Here is a 21,107-nt window from a genome sequence, read left to right as displayed (position 1 = left end):
CCAGACCCAAAATTGCCAGCTGGTAATTCAGCCTGGAACATGGGATGAGTCTTTGGATGCAGCACCAGCAAAGTCTCGCTCCCTGCTTTTTTTGTGGTGGTGTGCATACATTTCTGGTCCCTAATACAACTCAAGTACCCCTTTCTTATATTACTCCCCACAGCGCCCCACCACAAAGGACTGCATTATACACCTATCACCTGCTCAGAGAGGTGGTAAATGTATGCACTAAACCCCTTGGAATTGGGAGTTCCATGCAGTTTTATGACCAGTGTAGGGAGTTGAGGTATTGGTTTAGGCAGGGGGAGGAGTAGACTTCATCAAGTAATAACCACAATCCTTGTCAGGGTGAACAACTAGAGTCACTAAATAAACCTGAGTTCAGCCCCCTGGTTACTACGGCACAGAGGAGATCTACTTAACTTAGAGGGGATGCGTAAAGTATGTGTGCAGTAATAAATTCAAAACGCAGCACAAGAACAATTCCAAACCAAAAATAGACTACATTTTAATAAATAAAATGACACCAAAATCCATTAAGATAAACTGGTGTTGTGCATTCTAAAAGTTTAAGTATCAACATAGAACCAAAAAGCTTTAAGCATCACTGTGAACATCTGATTGCGCTTGACTGTACCTAGGCACAAGTTAAGGCTGACTGCGTTGAAGCACGTGGGCTATAGAAACCAGACAGAGAGTTTCACCTTCGGACTTCATCTCTGCAGTGGCAGTCAAAAATCGTCAGCAGGGAAGGCAGCAGACTGTGACTGAAGAGGGTTCCATGACATCGGACAGCTGCTGCATGAGTTACTGGTGAAACTGTTGAATTTTGGTGCTCAGTATGGTAGGAAGATTCACGGTGCGTAGTAGAAATTTGATTTCATGCTCATGGATGGTCCCTCATCTTCCAGATAGTTTTGGTACTTTCTCCTGGTGAAGATTACTACACTGGAACTTAAAGCACTTTTTTTGAGCTCAGATTCTTCCACTGGGGCAAGGCTGCAGGTTGAAGCCAAAGAGGGCTCCACATGACTGGATTCTTTCTCTGCGAGGTCCCGCTGAATCAGATTTGCTGTTGCAGAAATGCTCAGAGGGGAGCAACCTGAATCTTTGGACCAGAGGCAATCACCATTCATCAGATCAGCTTGGCAAGTTGGTCCTGGATCTGCATAGGTTCTTGAACCTAATAAGCTTCTAAGTCCCAGGTTCCAGGTGATTATGAGAGAAGTACGTTTTGACACCAGCCAAGAGTCCAGGATCCTGGAGACAGCAATTGTGGGTCAAGACTTACTCCAGCAGAGGTCTGCCACAAGGTTCAGGGTAGGTCCAGTTGGAACAGGTCAGCTGGGCAGTTGCACAAAAAGGCTTCTTGTAGCTTATTTTCCTGTAGCTCAAACAGTATGTCACTCCCATGAACCTGAGAATATGAGTCTATGTCCTGGGTACAAGAGGGAGAGCATGTCCAGTCTTCTAGGCTCTTCTCAGGTTATAGATAGCAGGTCAAGTCCTCTTTTCTTCTTCCTCAAGCCCAGAATGTGCTCTGAGGATGGTACTGTAAATGCCACATTTATGCCTACCAACAACTTCTGGGTGGGGGAAACTCCTGGCTAGTCCATGAGCACTGGTGTAAAACTTCTCCCAGGTAACCTAACTCATTTTTGCAGCATTTCCTTTGTGCCCTACTGCAAACAGTTCCACAGGGCCCCTCTTTACCTCAAAACCAAGATGACAGAACAGTTCATCCCCTATGCTGAGCAGCTGCGCCCAGCCTACAGGTGCAGACGTTAAAAAGAGCAGCCCCTTTTCTGTGGTCTTGCTGAATGAGTTCTGGGAAAAAATCCCATCCAACTGGGAATGATGCCTACCTGACTGATTGGACAAAGGGAAGAGGTAGGCCCAGGAGTTAGCTACACATGCCTGTGACAGATTAGACCTCTTTGTAGTTAATCAAGTTTCTGGGCCCAGCTCACATGCTGTAAGGGGAACAACAACAACAGCACCCCACACCCAAGGCCATTTGTCCCTGCTTTGAGAACAAGTTCACAACTCATCAAGGGGGCTGTTCAGCTGCCAAGTGACTGCTAAGGTCATGCAAGTGGGCTTTCTAGGGGCCTTAGCCGATGAAAAGATAACTTTCTAAAAGTATCCTTTCCTCAAATGTTATTACAAATTAGATTTTTACCACTGAATTCGATTTGAACTAACTATTAAAATGACCCTTTCAATTATATTTCCAGCTGTTTTTCTTAATTTTCTTAACTTAATCCTAATTAGCATTATTGAATGTAACAACGTAACTCAGTGCATTCCTATGGAACAGCCAGCATTGTTTCAGTGAAAATACTTTTTGGACCTTTTCCACTGTAAGTGCATGTATAGCAAACCTTTGCATGTTGTAATTTTGAATGCCACCTACTTAGGAGTGACGTATTAATACTTAACAAAAGGATTTTGACCTGTTACAAGGGCTTGTTTTGAAACAGGTCGAAACTGCAGTATAAAAGTGAACATCCAAGGTACAAATGTTAAGCCCGCAGCCATGTTTGCACTGTCACTGTTGGTAGTGCAATAGACTATGCAGTCCACTAATGACATTTGGATCCCAGGCCCTGTGCACACTAGTGGCTTATAGGTAGGTTAAACATACCAATAAGGGGCTTGCCAATTTTATTATGTTAAAAGAAGGAACACATGCACTTTACCCACGGTTAGCAGGAGCAAGGTGGCCAGAGTTCTACTGCCAGTAAATATAGTCAAGACAAGAAGCTGGGTGTACACCTCATATCCAACAACATATAACTCTGGTCCCAGTCAGTAAATCCTATTCAATGTGGGGTAACTTGTACTAGTGCAGTACAGAAACTATAAATAATGTCTGTATCCATCATTGCAAAGTACTGTAAAATCAAATATGCATCCTCATTCAAATGCTATTGAAATTCTATGCCTTGAATACTCATATGCCTTCTCCTCCAGCTGAGCTAATTGTCTTACTCCTCTTTTTCCTGCATCCATCTCCTTCTCACTCGTTTGCACTCTTCGTATGCGGGCCCACATCACTCTAGGCACATTTCCCGGCCTGCGTTCTACCCTCGGGGCCAAATGTACTATTATTCCATTGACAAAAAGTGGGCGCAAATCGCACGCAAACGTTTATGAATGGAATTGGGATTTGAGAACGGACCTAAGAGTTAAGAAGTCAGTTCACAAATAACAAATCACAGGAGTCATAGAATGATCTTCCTAACAAGTATTTGTTAGGTATATCAACATTTGCGATCTCTTGTGAATAACTGCAAACACAAGGAAAGGCCTGTGAGGGGTAGTAAGTCACCATACCTATGATTTGATTTCAGTCCAAAATTGAAGGTTTACTTTTTTTTCAGTCTATCTACCGTAAATGAGCCAGTGCTGCTTCAAAAAAAGTTTCTGCTTTTGGAAAACGTTATGGTGAGCAAGCAATAGTCCCCTGGACTACTCCCTACTGCCTCTGAGTCACCCACCCAAAACTCCATATGGGAAGGGACCACCGGAGACCCCTTTCTCTTTGCACACCCGTTACCACGTCCTCTGCGGAACTGATAACTGGTGAATGGTTTGCCGCTGGGATTGCAATCGCAAACAATTGATACGATCAATAGCAAATCGCAGCCTGGTAGAAATGCCCGTTTTACTCCCCTTTCCAATTGGAAATCAGTGCTTGTGACGTCAGTAGGGCTGAGTACACCTGACCCCTAGTTTATCATGGTTCAAGTGCATTTCAGGCTCATTGTCTTGATTCGGCACTAGTACCAATCAATGTGGACAACAATTACTCCACCTCTTATTCTTGGTTTTCTCTAACAAGTTTAAGGTAGCACGGCTTAGCCCTTAATATTTTTTTGTAATGTAGTCTTACATAAGTGTTAATTTAATGTAATGTCTCAATGTTCTTTCTGATTGGATTCAAAGAATTTGATGAAGTTGTTTTAAACACTTCTCTTGAGCTGGGTGTACATCTGCACTGCTTAATACCACATAACTAGACATATGATCAATTGCCAGGAAAGATAATCCTACACTGGAGAAGTAGCAATGCAAAAGGGCATATCTTTCTGTCTTACCTTCGATGCACAGCTTTGTGTCCAGTAGTCTCTTTGCTGAAGGGAGGGTGTTCTTCTCTTGCAATGATGGGCCACAGAAGGTTGTGAATGTTTTCAGTGTGCTGAGTATGGGTAACATTTATACTCTTGTGTAAGATGATTAACAGTAATCCGTGCATACCCATGCACACACAAACTCTCACCTCTGGGGCTCCTGCACAAAGGTACAACATAATTGCCACTTTTCTTTTTAATTGAACCCTCGTGATGTAGTGATAGTTTCAGAGGGATTTGTCTGCAGGTGAAAGCAAGTTCCTGCGTAAAGGCTGTGGCGGCAGGAGGCTCTGGAAATAACGTGGAGTTTAAAATAATTTGTTAGATGATTGTGTGGTCAGCAAGGGCACAGTTCTGTGACAGCTGCATAGATATTGAAAGCTTAGTGGAGTCACAATGACCACATGACAAGCATAGAGGAACGCAGACTGAGCACCCATTCTGTACCTGGGGTGACACAAGTATTCACACTCTGCCATGTCCAACTTCCATTGCAACCTATTGCCATACTTATATCTCCTCCATGCCCTCTTCTCCCTCTCACATTCATCCTACACATCTTTCTAAGTTGCTCTACTCACCCACCTCCTATTATTTCTCTTTTCTCCTCCCACTCTCTGTCTTTTCTCTGTCATACATCCCCATCTCCCCTACCTCTTCCTTTTCGCCATGCTCACTCATACTTTTCTTGTTGTCCAATATCTTCCATTGGCTCCATCATTTATCAACTACCTCTTCATATTATGGCCTGCCGAGAATTGCCACCCTTCTATCCACTTCCTCTCCTCTGCCTTCTGGATACTACTGCCATCCTTCAAATTCCTCATTCCCTGTCTGTGGATGTGTCAAACACTTCCCAACTATCAACTCCTGCCTCTTGCTGTCTTCCATTCACGCCAGGATTATCCCATTTGTCCCTTGCCATACTGACTTCCCTTCAGGTTTTTCTTCTTTCACTCCCTTCCACCTTCCATCTCTTCCTACGACTCTCCGTGTCCCCGTGCCGGCCACTCGTACGTGGGTCACTCTCTGAAGCCCTTCTACCTCCACCTCTCATGCTTTCTGTTTACCCTCTATCAACCCCTGCCACCCTTCTCCTTTCCCTCTTTCACAGAACCACTGCCTTGCTCTCCCTTCCCCACTCCCTGCCTCTTCCTGTCCGCTCGCCTCACTTACTGCATTTCCAGGTAAAATGAACTATGGAAGTAGCTTATTTCTCTATACAGGTGGGTGAGAATCCATCACCATGTGCGTTCGCGTGTGTTAGAGACACCACCGGGCGGGTTGCAGAAAAGGGCAATTAAATCGCAGGAATAAGTCATGGGGGTCCATCCACCAAATTTCCAAGGATAGCAGAAGTGACATCACGTCGCCATAAGAGGACATGAAATTATATCAAATTGCATTTGTCCAGCAATGACATCACAAAAAACCCATATGATCCTTGACCCTGCTGACTCTCCAGGAAGTGACATAAATGAAGTAAATGTAACATAATGTGCAGTACTAATAAAATCTGAAATGTATCCTAGCATCACAAAGCGGTCTAATATGTAGCGCTAAATGATGGTCTTGCATTTTGTGCAATTTTGCATCATTTCACATCATTTTCCTGAAATTTTAATGACTTAACGAAGTATGCATACCACTAATCTGCGCATGCTATGTGCTTTATTACTGTCCGCACAACCTACAATAATACAGTATTTTCACATACTCCCTTCACAGTCCCATTATGGTTTAGCAGTCACCATTAATATCCTGTCCATAAATAGGCATCTTTAGATCGCACCCACCACATGGGCAGATGTAGCTTGAAACAGAGAGTGCAACTTCTGCATGCTCCAGTTTAGTGTTCAATGCAGCTCCCTTGTAAGTGGCAAGCAACCCAGTTCATTGTGAGCAGGTTTAGCATCAAATGGCCAGTGCAGCAGCCCAACGGGCAGGTTCTCCTCTAAACCCAGGGCAGACTCCCACTGTGTAGATTTAGTCTAGACAACCCAATGCAGTGCTCCATTGCACCTGAAATTTCTAGGAAAGTTAGTGGCAAATGTTTGCAGCACAGCAATAGTTCCCCAGGTATGCTTTCCCTATCCAAACTATTGCTGTCAGGCATACTAGTCCAATTATTCCAAACAAAGCAAATCAAGAATCCCACACCCAAACTGCATTGATTAAATGTAAACTCAAGGCTGGTGTCTTGCCAACAAGGAACAACCTGGCAAGCCCTACTCGAAGCACAGACACAAAGCCGCCAGCAGCCTGGCAGAACTTTCTTTGGGCCGGCTGATCTTCTGGGACCCCTGGTAAAACTGCTCCAGATTCATTGTTGGCATTTTCTTTGCTTTGTTCTTTAATCAGTTCAGCGTGTTTTATAAGCTGGGATGCCCTTCATAAATGACTTTAGAAACAAAGCATAGAATCAAAAAGCCAAAAAACAATTTTGGAAAGGCACTTTTTTGGTTTAGGCTTTGTTTTTACAGCCATTGTAGACTGTACTTTCAGCAAGCCACCCCTACTCATTGGTGACAACAGATGACAGAATGAAACATTTTCTGGCTTTAGAATTTGTAATTCTATTAAGAACTCGGAGGCGGGAAATTTACTTTTTCTTCTTTGCTGTTTGTTAATACAAATTTATAGCAGCCAATGAAAATAAACGTATACAGGACTACATTTCCCGTCATTCTCGTCATGATGCCACACCTCCTTTACCAATCAGGTTGTCCCTGTTGTCATAAAGTATCTCGACACAATTGTTCAATCCTCTTTCTGTGCCTTAACGGCTTATCGTAAACAGTAAACAAAATCAGAGTCTATAACCACTTCCAACAGCTGACATATCAAGCGTAGAAAAATGCCCTTTGGAAGAGATGTCCAAAAACTGGAACTGTCCAAAACCATCAGGAGTATGTGAAGGTTAAGGCGTGATTATCCTTTCCGGCCTCTTTCACTCTTGCTTCTGGTTATTGCCTAGAGGGAAAATAAAGGGAAAACAAAGGAGTGAGCATAATTCACATATCAACATTATGATACTAGAACAATAATAAATGATTTACAATATCAGGGTGGGTAGAAAAGTGTACACAAACAACTGTATTCAGTTTGGACCAGATCTCATGGTGAGATAATCCCCTTCTCGGAGTCCTTAATAGAACTGAGCATTTTAGCTAGAGCTAGAAAAAGTTTAATTCTGTGTCAGGGCAGGTGGCTTCAGATTATGCTTGTTCAGAGCTTTTCCTACACCAAAAAAGGCCACATCTAGAATCAGTTTCTAGTAAAAAGATTTCAACATGGATTCTGCGGACCAATCAGCTGCTCTCATAATGTCATGAAGCTGTGAACCCAATGAAAAAGACTTGAAAGCAATTGCCTCCCTTACCGAGTGAGCTCCAAAATTACTCATGCCTATACCAGCTTCTGCCGTTATCCACTTAACCAATCTAGCTAATGTGGAGGATGAGACAGGGTTAAATGGTTTTTGAAGGCCAATTAGTTGAACCCTAGTGGATTGTCAGAACTTCCTTGTGAGATCCTCATATTCCTTTAGACTTTAAACAATAAACAACTTTTGGCTGTCAGGAACACTTGGATATGAGATCTGTTTCGAGCAGGTTTTGGTTCTTTTAGATAACTTGAAAGTGACTCCGTCCAGAGAAAACTTCCTACCTGTTCAGTCCAGTGCCTTAACATCAGAGACTCTTCTTCAGGAGACCAAACAAAGGACCATTGTAAGTTCCACAGAGAGTTACTTCCTAGTTAGATCTGCATTAGCAGACCATAGTTGGAGAAAATGTAGGATGATATTCAGATCCCATAAGCCGCTGTTGTTAGGCTGTGGAGGATTACAAAGGTGGATGCTGGGCATAACCTTACTAACCAGAGGATGTTCACCAACTGGTTTCCTGCTTACAAGAGAGTGACTGGCTGAAATAGCCATACAGCAGTTATTGAGTGTCATAGAACCTATCCCACCAGAAGCCAATTCCACCACAAGGTTGATCACAAAGGTAACTGGGGCCCCCAAGGGATCCAGATTCCGTTCATCGCACCAACCCACCCAGCTTTGCCATGCTGAAGATTATCTCTTATGGGGGTTGAAGACTAAGATTGGGCGATGAAGTTCTCAGACTGTTCTGATAGGCTTGGCAAGATCTAATGTCTCCTGAAATTCCCCAGGTCATAAGGTGCAACGGATTCTGGAGGATCAAAGGATGTTGAAGGCCTGATGGATCAGACAGAAGATCCGGAAGAAGGGGAAGGCAGACAGGAGATTTTGCAGGATATCTCTAGAAGTACAAGGAACCACTATTTAGCTCTCCACAGAGGGGTCACTAATATTAATTTGTTTGTTGGATGCAGGTTTGAGGCAACACTCTATGGATCATCAGGAAAGTAGGGAAGGCATACTGCAGAGGACCATGTCAACTCTGGAGAAAGGCATCCATGACAGTGGCTGTTGGATCTGGCCTCCAGGAAAAGAATCCCTTCAATTGAGTGATGAGGCACCAGCCAAAGAGGTCCATGTGGCATAAAACCCATCAATTTTGGAGAAAATAAAAAAACAAGATAACTCAGCTTCCAAGCACTGGAATCTCAAAGTTGTCTCATGTTCCAGTCGCCAACCACGTTGTTTAGCGCTGGGAAACATTCCATTTTCACTGAGATGCTGTGCCAAACACTTTTCGTAATGTCTATCAGGACTTGGGATCTGGCCCCACCCCCCCCGCTTGTCTATGTGTTGGACCGCTGAGATGTTGTCCAGCCGAGCAAAATGCAGCAGTACGACTTGTGAGGGACTAGAGTTTTTATTGTGAAAGATCCTGCTAGTAATCTAAGCAATTTATATGTAGGTTTGATTTGTCAGGTGCCCAATGCTCTCCAGTAAAGGTATCTCCACACCTCACCCCCCAACCCTATAAGCTGGCATCTGATTCGATAATGATGTCTGGGTGTTCGCCAAAGATGGTTTTCCCATTCTAGGCCAACATGTGGTCTCGCCACTATTTAAGTTCGAATTGTGTTGAAGGTCAGATTGATCAGATACGCATGACATCCCTTTTTGTAGATGTTGAAGTTTTAGTCTTTGAAGGGCCCTATAATGCGGGGGCAGGAGAAATATGGTTTGCAGAGAGGAGGACAGATGTCCTACTATCCTGGCTAGGTGTCACAATAAAAGGTTGTGTCAGGAGAGGACAGTTTTTATATCTTTCTGGACTATGTTTCTTTTCTTGTGGGGGTGGGACTGTTGGGCTGCCTGAGAAATGATCTGTACATTGACTGGAATACAGTAAGGAGGGATTTTACAGTGTTTATCAGAAACCCCAGGTACTGGAAAAGATGAATAATCCAATTTAAGTAGGTCCGGTGAGTTGATTTGTCCTGTGCCATTAAGAGGATGTCATCCAGATATATAATCAGTCAGACAGCTCCGCAGCAGAGGTGCTCTACCACAGGTTTCATGACCTTCGTAAAGAATCAAAGGGTGAAGGAAAACTCGAAAGGGCTAACTTTGTGTTTGTACCATTGACTGTTCTGTAAAATTGAAGATGTTTCCTGTGGGGGGGGAGCAAAATCGTGAGGTACATAGCTTTCAGGTCTATCCATACCATCCAGTCTGCACTCTGGAATAGATCCCAGCAAAGATGTATTCTTTCCATTTTTAAATGGCACTAGAGGATCCAGCCACTGAACTCTTTCAGATTGCTCACAAGGCAGGAGCCCCCCTCCTTTTTGGTGACCACAAAAGTTTTGCTGCGGAAACCTGTCGGTGTAGAGTTGAATGACATATTGCTTCCTTCTGCAGAAGCTGGGAGACTTCCTGACCTATAAAAATGTGTTCTTGTTGGGAAAAATAGAGAGGCGGAGGGTGGCTGGATTGGGAAGGGGACCCATAGAACTCTATTTTGAACCTGTTAGACTTTTTATCCTTGGCGTGGTCTCCCTTAACTTTTTGGCTCTGTTGCCCAGCTTGTTGATGTGTGCTGGACTCTGATTTTGCTGTTTTTGTTACTCTGGGCACTTTACCGCTGCTAACCAGTGCTAAAGTGCAAGTGCTCCTTTACAAAACGTGTATGTATTTGGCTCGGGAGCGCGGCATGGGGTAGGTTATTTGTCCGTCACCAGGAGCGTTAAAAGTTTTTTCGCCTGGCTTTAGGCCTGCGTTGTCCCATGAAGCCCGTTCCTGAACAGGGAGGGGTGACATGTAGGAACAGCAAGTTCGAGTCATACCGGACTAGTGTAAGTGACTGGAGACATTATAACAGATTATAGGAGTCATGTTAGTTTAGTAAAGGAGAAGTTAAGATTCACTTGGTCCTGAAGAAGTGTCGCAGGATCCTTTTGGACCATAGAGATGCGAAACGTGTTGACTCCGTTCCAAGGAGGTTCTGGAAGTTCCTGACCTCCTTATTCCCTACAAATGTGGTAGAGAGTGATTGAGCATTATCTCTACTTCACTCTCTTTATTCATTTTTTTAACCTTGGCCATTGCCCATCGTGGACTAATAAAATTATTACTTAGGTTGGGTTTTGAGACAATTTTAGTTTCTTTTTTTGTTCTCTCCTTTTCTCTTCTTTTCCAAACTCACACTTGGGGTACTGGCATCATCGAGAAAAGATCTCTGGCAAAGAGACCCCCTTCGGGGGTTGCCCGTCAGACATTGCAGCACCGGTCTGACGAGGAGCACATCTGATGATGAAGCACGACACCCAGTCGGGTGTGTGAGGACTCTTGCTCCTAAAATTAGGACTCCACTGTGTTTTCTCTGTCTCTTCTTTTTGGAACAGTGTATTATGTTTTTTGTTGCATAGTATCATTCACAGAAGGGAATACACTGGGCCATTAATCCTCCCAATCCCTCATATTTTTACTTTATGTATTTGGCTTATCCATGTTTGACATATTTGGTTTACTAGTAAGTCCCTAGTAAAGTGCACTAGGGGTGCCAGGGCCTGTAAATCAAATGCTACTAGTGGGCCTGCAGCACTGGTTGTGCCACCCACATGAGTAGCTCAGACCTGCCATTGAAGTGTCTGTGTGTGTACTTTTAACTGTAAATTCGACTTGGCAAGTGTACCTACTTGCCAGCCCTAAACCTTCCCTTTTCTTACATGTAAGGAACCCCTAAGGTAGGCCCTAGGTAGCCCCAAGGGCAGGGTGCAGTGTATGGTTAAGGTAGGACATATAGTAATGTGTTTTATATGTCCTGACAGTGAAATATTGCTAAATTCGTTTTTCACTGTTGCAAGGCCTGTCCCTCTCATAGGTTACCTATCTGATTAAAGTGTAGATTTCCTTAGGGAGTGGATGGACATGTGGAGTTTGGGGTCTCTGAGCTTACAATTTAGACATACATCTTTTAGTAAAGTTGATTTTAAGATTGTGTGTTTGGAAATGCCACTTTTAGAAAGTGGGCATTTTCTTGCTTATACCATTTCTGTGACTCTTCCTGTTTGTGGATTCCCTGTCTGGGTCAGTTTGATAGTTGAGCTGGTTGCACCTCTCACTAGACAGTGACACACAGGGAGCTGGGGTGTAGTCTGCATTTCCTGATGAGCCATTTGTGCTAGGAGGGAGGGGAGGAGTGGTCACTTACACTTGAAAGGGCTGTGCCTGTCCTCACACAATGCAGTCTCCGACCCCCTGGTGAGTGTCTGGGGCCTGGCCTGGGCAAGGCAGGATTTCACATTCAAAAGAGACTTTACTTTGAAGTAGGCCTACTTCAAAGGAGAAATTGGGTATAAGAAGGGCACCCAAAACCACAGACTTTAGATCACTTCTGGACATCAAGAGGAACCTCTGCCTGGAGAAGAGCTGAGGAGAAGTGCTGCCCTGCCTGTGACTGTGCTTTGTGGAGCTATCCTGCAGTAGCTGCTTCTGCCAGAGTAAGAGGGCAAAGACTTGACTTTGTGTGCCTTCCATCTTGTGAAGAAATCTCCAAGGGCTTGATTTAGAATTTGCCTCCTGTTGTTTGAAGTATCAGGGACAGCAAAGAATTTTCTCTGCCAGCACCTGGAGTCTCCGGAGAGACTCCTGCTCTGACAAGTGGAGCCCTATCCAGTCCCTGGGCCCTTGAAAGGAAAGCTGGTGGAAATCCAAGGAAACCGACTTCAGACGACTTCGGACCGACGCCGCTGCTGAATCCGGTGACGCCGCCTGCACCCGACTCCGTGATCTTCGCTGGAACGCGACGACCTTCACAGGCCCGACACCGCTGCAGCCCCGCTGAAGTCCGCGAATCCGTGGAAGTCGCCGCACCATGTCGTGACCGACGCCGCTCGAATTGCGCAGATTCAACGTTTCGCACAGACGCCGCGATCCTCGACTTCACGCATTGGCTTGTTTTCACTCTTCACCAAAGGTACTGTACTTGGGGGTCTACGCGACTCCGTGTCCGGCGCCACTGGTGTCGGCTTGTTGGGAACGACCTGTCACGACGCCATGTTAACACCTCATCAAAGCATTTTGTGTTTCTCAGCGCTATTTTTGAGTTTCATCTTTAAAAATTCATAACTTGACTTGTGTATATCGGATTTTTGTCGTTTTGGTCTTGTTTTGTTTAGATAAATATTTCATATTTTTCTAAACTGGTGTGGTGTCATTTTGTAGTGTTTTCATTAAGTTACTGTGTGTTGGTACAAATACTTTACACCTAACACTCTGAAGTTAAGCCTACTGCTCTGCCAAGCTACCAAGGGGGTAAGCAGGCGTTAGCTGAAGGTGCTTCTCTTTTACCCTGACTAGAGTTCCTTGCTTGAACAGGGGGTAACCTGACTGTCAACCAAAGACCCCATTTCTAACAGAACCCTTGGATTGTTTCCAGCACCCATGTGTCATTTGTAAGATTCTCCCAGTTGGAGTGAAAAAACTATGCTAAGCTCCCCAGGATAACTGGCCTTAGTGATATGAGGCTTCAATGAGCAGATGCCTGTGAAAGATCTCTCTTCTGTATCTGCCCGACCCCCTCGATATCTGGAGTCTGGAAGGATAGAAAGAGCCACGTTGTTGTTCCATGTATCCGAGGGCTTGTTAATGGAAGTTAATGGAGGGGTCTGTGATGAGTTACTGCTGAATGAGCGCCCTCTGTATCAGTTGGCCCAGCCAAAAAGGCATGGATAGAACACTTTTCGAAGTGATGATTGGTCCTGGTGCATGGCTGTAAAGCCCTTACCAGATTTGCTGCTGAATAACAGGCCACTAAGCTTAGAGTGTCTTCTGTTACTGCTAATTCTGACAATTTAGGGTCCATTCTATGAGTATGGCACGTCACCATTCAACTGACAAAGCACAACTGGTATTGCCTAGATGGCATAGTGCGTGTTGGGCCCATCTTGCTAGGGTGTCGGTATCTATTTGTGTGCCAGCATCTTTCACCTGAAAGGTCATTTCTCAACTCTTACAAATGGACCGGCCAGGTCCGGAACCTTGTCTTGAGAGGTCCTGTATGACATGTTTATACCCTTTTTTGGGTCTTTCGTGGACTGTTTCAGTAAGGTTGCTATGTTAGGGGCAAGTTCAGGGGTGTCCACAACCTTGTAAGAGATGTCAGGTCTGGGACATTCAGAGAGCAGTCTGTTGCAGACATCGCAGTCAAAGCTTTTGCATAGTCGTGAGTGTGCGTAACTGGACACTGGAGGAATTGCGGCCCAGTCGGAAATGAATGGTGGACAATATAGTCTGGCTCAAAGTCCAAGGGGTTTGGAAGAGTCTACGCCATGTAAGGATGGGGGTTCTGGAGAGCCCATTTCAGAGCATTTGGAGCAGAGATGTGGGGTATGTGAGTCACCATAATGTGATTAGTGAGTCAATGCTATGTCCGAATCATCGTCATCCTTGGTAGGGGAAGGGGTCTCTGGACAAGGGTTCAGGGACTATATAAGCAGAGTCAGGGATGAGTCTCTGTGAGATCCAGTTCATGGCAGCAGCATGTGGCCATTCAGGTGACTTGGGAGAGGGTTCACCTCCTCTGTGTTTAGGAGTGAGTGGGGAGGCCTGGGTGGTTCTAGTGGTGGGGCCTAATGGGTATGCGTAGAGCGTGGTTCCTCTACCAGCATGTGAAGGTTTGGAAGATGACAGCAAGGGCTCTGTTTACAGAGTGGACACATGGTTGCCAAGGGCCTGAAGAAGAGTGTCTGTCTTCGAGGAGGTATTCATCTGTGATCACTTGTTCTTGAACCTTTTCGCCAGGGTGGTGACTCACAGCTATTTTAGGTGAAAGGTAAATGAGGCCCAGTACGGGAGCTGTGAAAGTTCCGGTGGGAAGGGCCCCAGATGTTCATCTGCTTGCAGAAGGCAGCTGGTGACAAATGCCCCCTCAGGCGTAGAGTGAAGAAAGAGTTTACACTTGCCCCAGTTTTCATGGCATGGGGGAAGTGATGTGTGTTTTCCAATGCATGCAGGTCAAGCGTGTTCACTGGAAGCTGCTCATTTTATGACAACATCACAACATAAAATGGCGGATGGAGTGTTGAAACTTATTAAACACTCACCCCCAGAAACAGATCGTTATTTTGCTGGCCATGTCACCCCAGTTTAGACCCAGCGATATGCAAATCAGTCAATTCCAGTTAGGGTTCTTTAAATCAAACCTTAGCTCAGTCCTGGGTAGCCGTGGCAAAGAAGAGTCAGGCTTGACTCAATAGCAAACAAAGGAAAGAATTTATCCATACACAAACAGTAAATAAGTAGAAACATGTCACAATACAAATACCACTCCAATCTACAAATATAGTATATATATTTTTTATCTTTAAAGGGACAACAAAAATCAGATGAAGGGAACAGGAGTCATGATTTTCGCAAGACTTTAATAAATATCTGTTTTTCACTCTAAATGGTGTTAAAATTTCAAGACGTTTGTAAATCACTGCGTTTCACTCTTAAAGGTAACCTGTGAGCCTTTAACGCTCAGATTTGGGACAAAGTCAAAGTTTCAAGCCAGCTGCAATGGATGTGGGACCCAGGCTAGTCCTAGTCAAGATTGTATCTTTGCACTTTGAAATTTTTCTGGATCTTTTTCTCGTCGATAGTGCCGTCGACGGGGTCCTTTGCATTTTGAGGGTAGCGTTGGGCTTGACAACAACACACAGGTGAAGTCCAGCTGTCCAGTAAAATCTTGGTTCTCGACAGCATTCGAGGCGGCCCACGAAACGACAAGTAGTGGTAGTCTATGAGCCTCAGACTCAAAAAACATTACACTTTGTCTTTGGCCTGCAAGTTGCAGTTCTGTGAGCAGAAGGAGTGCACTCTACCACAACTCAAGGGTCCAGGACCGGAATGAACCTTATGAAGAACTGCCTCATTTTTTTCTTGATATCATTTCCTGTTTGGTTTCTATATAAATGGGTCTCACTAACCTCTGGACAACAAGGACTTTGAAGACCTGGAAATTCAGAACCGGCAACAGTCTGAGATCTTTAGGAAGGTGTCAGAACCATGACATAATCAGTGTCTTTACTCACTGTTAGATACAATAATGCTTGACTTGGTCAGCCTCCTTGATCACACTTTGCTCTCCTCTTACAGATCTCAGCTCAGCCTTCATAACTGAAGTTGCCCAGCAGGTAACAGTGGACTCCTGTCCGCCATCCTATACCCCTGTGACCACACAACCATTATATTGATCAAATAAATCAGTGACACACCTTTAGAGATCACCGTTAAGCACAAATAGAGTCTCACGTTAACAATAAATGAATCAGTTTGATCAGAATGCACTTCTGACAAGATCACATGCGGGGCAATATTGACATTGTTGTAAAGGGGGAGTGCTACCCCTTCCTCACTGTCTGAATAAGTGGAACCGTCCCTTTGTAAACTAATAGTAACTGCAACAAAGTCTACATCAGTCTTGCAACAGAAAACTGATTCTGTAAAAGTTGAGATGCTTCTACTGCAAGTAGATTTCAGAAAAAAGGTGGAGGTTTGGCATGAAGAGGGACTGAAAGCTATTAGAAGAGGCATGAAAGAACGAAGTGCTTATGTCAAAGGTACTCTGAAATCCTAATCGATTTTACAAAAGGTGGAAGTCTGGGGGCATTCTCAGCATTACATTTTCTTAATTGATATTCTTGAGAAGGTTGAGGGTTAGAGTTTGTAGCTGTTTATTGACAAAAGGGTAAAATTGACTTAAACCTGGACGGACTGCCTGTGTCTTTAGTGGTGGAATGAGAATACAGATTATTGAGACCACCTCCACCTCTAACAGTTCCTAGGATGAGATATGACTAATGGCCAGCAGATACCATGGAGACCACCAATTGTCAGTGTGACCATCAGATATCATTGATGGTCACCAACTGTAAGAGATGGTCTCTGCATTCAAAAGATTTACACTTGATGACAGGTAGGGCCAGCTTACACCAAGGATGGACACGACATGTCAAACCTAGGGATTTGCCATCATATGACGCAACTGGCCAAAATAAACAAGAGGCAACAATTGAATGCTCTGGGTATCAATTAGAAGTAACAAACCAGAGAGACCGATTGAATAATCTGCGTAATTGGTATTTGTTGGACTTTTTTCCTTACACAGGGTCATCCCCGGTCTTTTTGCCTCTTTCCTCCTATTTTTTCTGACCTGTCGCTGTTGGCTCTAGGAATTTGAGCACTTTATCACTGCTGACCAGTGCTAAAGTGCAGGTACTCTACCATCTAAAGTTGGTATGATTGGCTTATGCCTAATTGACCTATTTAATTTACCTATAAGTCCCTTGTACAGTGGTATCTCTACACCCAGGGCCTGTAAATTAAATACTACTAGTGGGTCTTCAGCGCTGCGTGCGCCACCCACTGAAGTAGACTTTCAAACCTGTCTCAGGCCTGCTAGCGCAGGGCCTGTGTGCACAGTTTTCTGCCACAGGGACCTGGCATCTAAATTTACTTGCCAGGCCCAGAACTCCCCTTTTACTACATGTAAGTCACCCCTAAGGTACGCCCTAGCTAGCCCTATGGGCAGGGTGCCATTTATATAGAAGGCAGGACATGTGCCAGGTTGCGTGGCCTGTCCTGGTAGTGACAAACAGCCTAACTTGGTGTCTCACTGCTGTGAGTGCTGCCTTCTCATAGGATTGCATTAGAAATGCCCTGCCTTATGTGTAAGGGCTAATGTCTGATTTATGAGGGGTAGCGTAGGCGTGTTTGGTATGGTTGTGATGGTGATAATAAATGCTGCTTACTGGTGTAGGTGTATTTTTTATTACAATGACAGAAATGCCACTTCTAGAAAGTGCCCATTTCTCTGTGCGTATGACTAGTGTTTTGCAGCTTGACTCCAAACCATGTCTGGGCAGTGTGACAGTTGGGGCTTTGTGCATACTTTTCAGACAGCCTGTACACAGGGAGGGTGGAGGTGTCACAGAGGTGCATCTGCATACTGAATAGTCTTCCTGGGCTGAGAGAAGGGAGAGGCGGGGCACACCTACATTTGTAAAGGCTGTGCCCTGGCCTCACACAATAGGGTTGTTTACCCCCCACTGATGTTTGGAGCCTGTGCTGGAGGAGAGAGGGGGCACTCCCAGGACAGGTTGTAACTGGTTGGAACCTCCTCTCCCCACTATTGTAAAACCCTGCAAGGACTGAGTATAAGTACAGGGGAATTTTCCCCACAATTTGGAGACTCTTTGAAACATCTGGGAACTGGACACAGAAAGGCTGGAAGTACTCACCAGGGACCGCCGTGGACTGCTGCTGCTGTGCTGACCTGTGACCTGCTGGGTCACTGTGAAGGACTTGTCACTTGCTGCATCTTCTTTGTGCTGGCCTGTTGCTGGGCCCCTCCACCTGTGGGCCTTTTTCCAGGACATTGTCCCCCAGGGGCAGGGTGCTTTGGCCCCTGACCCCTGCATCCATTTTTATCACGAGGGGTGATTCACTTTTGTTGTGGCCGTCCTAGCGCTGAGTGTAGCACACTTATGGAGCCTTGGGCACTCGTAGGCACCTTGCTGTGAAGGAAATCACTGCAGCGACCGGGCTCTCCAGGAATCTCTCGTGCTCGTAAGCACGCAGTGTTTTGCCCTTTAAACAATCACAGTTGCGACCGGGCTGTTGCCTGCCAAGTGCGAGAGTCGCGCCTCCTTCAGTGCTCCTGGAGCACCACAAACAGAAAGAAAAGGAGCGAGCACGCTCCTACCGTGTCCCCGGGGCGAGCGCGCTCCCAGGAGCACCCCCGGGGGCACAAGCAGGCACCTGCTTTAGTCCCTGCGCACTGCAGTGGGCCAGACCGGCTCACTGTTTGCTTCCTGAGCCGGGCGGGGGAAGGAAGCCTCATCAGAGGCTCCCCCACCCCACCGGGCCCACCTGCTGCTCCAGGTCCTGTTTAGCCCCCCCTTGAGGTTGCGGGCCCCAGGAGGGGTCCGATTCTTGTCGTTTGAAGGGCAGGCGGGGTGGAAGCTTCATCGGAGGCTCCCAGCGCCACTGGGCTGGTTCTTGGACCTTGTTGTGGCCCACCCCATGGAAACGCCAGTGGAGGCCCAGCGGGGCCCCCAGTGATCACGAGCCCACGGGAGGAGCCCGTTATTAAACCGGAGGGGGTGTGTGGCGCCCCCCTCCTTCACAACTTGCTCTTGCTGATTTTGGCCCCTCCTTTTGAAGGTCGGTTGAGGCTTGGAGGGGTCCCCGAAGATCACGGGACCCAGGAGGGGCCCAGTATAAGAATCAGAGAGGGTGCGTGCCGCCCCTCTCCCCCTACAGCATCGCGAGGCCCCCGTTTGTGCAGTGGAGTGCCGGGCCCCCTATTTATCTTTTCCTGGCACTGGAGGTACCTTCATCATCAAACCAGGTACTTTTAAAAGGACAATATATATCATAGGTTCTTTCTATAGGCAGTATGGGTTCATATGTTGCCTACCTGTGTTTATGATGTTTTATATATGTATGGAAATGTTCTTATTATGGGCAGACCATGCTAATATGTTTTTATAACTTGCCATACGTTTTCTAATGTTCCTAATAGGGGTGTTTATGATATTCTTATGACAAGTGCTTTGGTGTAATAACGTGTTTCCTGACTACTGCTTATGTTGCAGAATACTGAGTAACCTGTGTGTCATATGTGACTACTGCTAGTTTGCAGAGGAACTAATGTGTAATGTTCTGACAACTGCTAAGGTAGCAGGATACTACTGATATGTGATGTTTGGTCTAATAATTGAGTTGTGTACAATACAGTATATTTTCAAATAACTTGGTGTTGTGTTTCCTTTGTGGTGGGGATAGTGCGTCACGTGTGTTGTGTCTGTTGTGCAAACGATTTACACATTGCCTCTGGGATAGGCCTGACTGCTCGTGCCAAGCTACCAAGGGGGTGAGCAGGGGTTATCTTGGACGTGTAACTCCCTTGCCCTGACTAGAGTGGGTGGGTTCTGCCTGGCTGAGGTGCATACCCTAGCCAACCAGAAACCCCATTTCTAAAAGTATTTATTACGCAGGTCACATATTGCAGCTCCCATCAATTGGACATCTTCAGAGGGATGGCGACCTGCCAGGAACAGTAGACCACTATCAGTGTCAATTTATTTTACAAAATGGAAAGGTTCTATTTTTTTGTAACAGTGGGAGTTTTTTAAAGGAAACTGGCCTGCTTTAAAAAAAGAGAAGTTTTTTTTCTTTTTGAAAAACATAAGTGAGTGTTGGCAGTGGACTCCTAGACCAATGCCTACTCCCCTTGGTGAAGGAATCTGGTACACTGTTGGCTGTGGAAGAACGTAGCATGCAGTCTCAAGGGTGAAGGCTTTTACAGTGGGGGCACCCAGCCATCAGCTAGTATATGACTGATCTTCTCCAGTCATTTGCAGGGCAGATAGCATCAAACTGAGAACCTAAGTATCAAACTCAGCAGGAGGTCTTTCCACTCTCAAGGATCCTTCAGAATGAAATCAGAGCCCCTGTCACATGACTCTCTTATCCAGTGCCTTCTGCGGGGTAACTGACAGCCAGTGCATAACAAGAAGCAGGCACCTCCCACTAGTGGTAACTCCTCTGCGAGACCCCCCCTTCTTCTTTGAAGTGAATCATGCACTTTACCTGATGTAACATCCCCTTCAGGGCCCAGTCTATTTTCGTTGTGGTTTTTTTGCTGACTCGGTTACGTCAGATTGCCATGTCCCAATAAAGGTATTACACTACTGCTACCACAGAGCTGCCCTCCTCCATGAGATCCTGCATTATAGGTCTCCAGAGCGGGCTTATTCCTGTTGCAGCCAGAGTGCCAGGGATGTGCTAGAAGCTGACACCCCCTCTGTGTCTTGTCTAGAAACCCACCTGATAGCTCCACCTCTTGCAAACGCAAGGACATGTACTGCCTCCGGCTGCAGCCCCGGGCCTGGTGCTTCCCACGAGCCCTTTCCCTTCGTGGGTGGGGAAGGCCTAAGTGAGATGTGGCGGGCCATCCTTCCCGCCCCTAAAGTGGAACCCAAGGGACGTGTGACCTGAATGGCGGGACATCCCCTGGTCTTCCCCTCCACTAAAGATGGAGTGGAAGAGTAAGGGGGTCCGGTCCCTCTGTCCTCATAAAAAGGGGGCTGAGGCAATTACGGATGAGCAGAGGAGCTGGCTGACATGCTAAGGCCTTAGACCATATCTTAATTAATGAAAAATGATATGTTCAGCATGGTTTCTCTGTGTAAGCGGTATCAACCTTGCACCCCTTTCTAATCCTACTGGACGTGTTCTTTGAGAAAGAAGCCGACATGTCTGACGCCCTTGATAAATGGGTTCTGTGCGGGAAAAGCGTCCACTGCTTCTGTCTGTGCCTTACGTGGCACGTGTGTGGCTCACGCTCGCGGGGCCGCTGCACGTGCTGTGGCATCTTTCCTGTGAGGAGAGCTGCACTGCTACTTGTGCTAAACATGCTCCTCACGCACGGTGACTCAGTCCCACCAGTGAGTTCGCCTGACACAAAACTAAGTGTGGAATTTGGGTCTTATCTGTATACATCATTATTGACCTGAAGATTCCAGATGTTTGAT

At 45.7% G+C, this 21,107-nt stretch overlaps 1 protein-coding gene across 1 annotated transcript in view; it reads right to left on the bottom strand.

Annotated features, from left to right (window-relative positions):
• Positions 1-20,947, bottom strand: part of LOC138267194 (extracellular calcium-sensing receptor-like) — a 37,111-nt gene extending 16,164 nt beyond the window's left edge. Inside the window, exon 1 of the mRNA XM_069216045.1 lies at positions 20,800-20,947. Coding sequence (XP_069072146.1) covers positions 20,800-20,947 — 148 coding nt within the window. The remainder of the gene's footprint in view (positions 1-20,799) is intronic.
• Positions 20,948-21,107: the final 160 nt, after the last annotated feature.

The sequence above is a fragment of the Pleurodeles waltl genome, chromosome 12 (assembly GCF_031143425.1).
Source record: "Pleurodeles waltl isolate 20211129_DDA chromosome 12, aPleWal1.hap1.20221129, whole genome shotgun sequence".
NCBI classification, from domain to species: Eukaryota; Metazoa; Chordata; class Amphibia; order Caudata; family Salamandridae; genus Pleurodeles; species Pleurodeles waltl.
The sequence above is the reverse complement of the archived record's forward strand: the minus strand, read 5'-3'. Positions and strand labels throughout refer to the sequence as shown.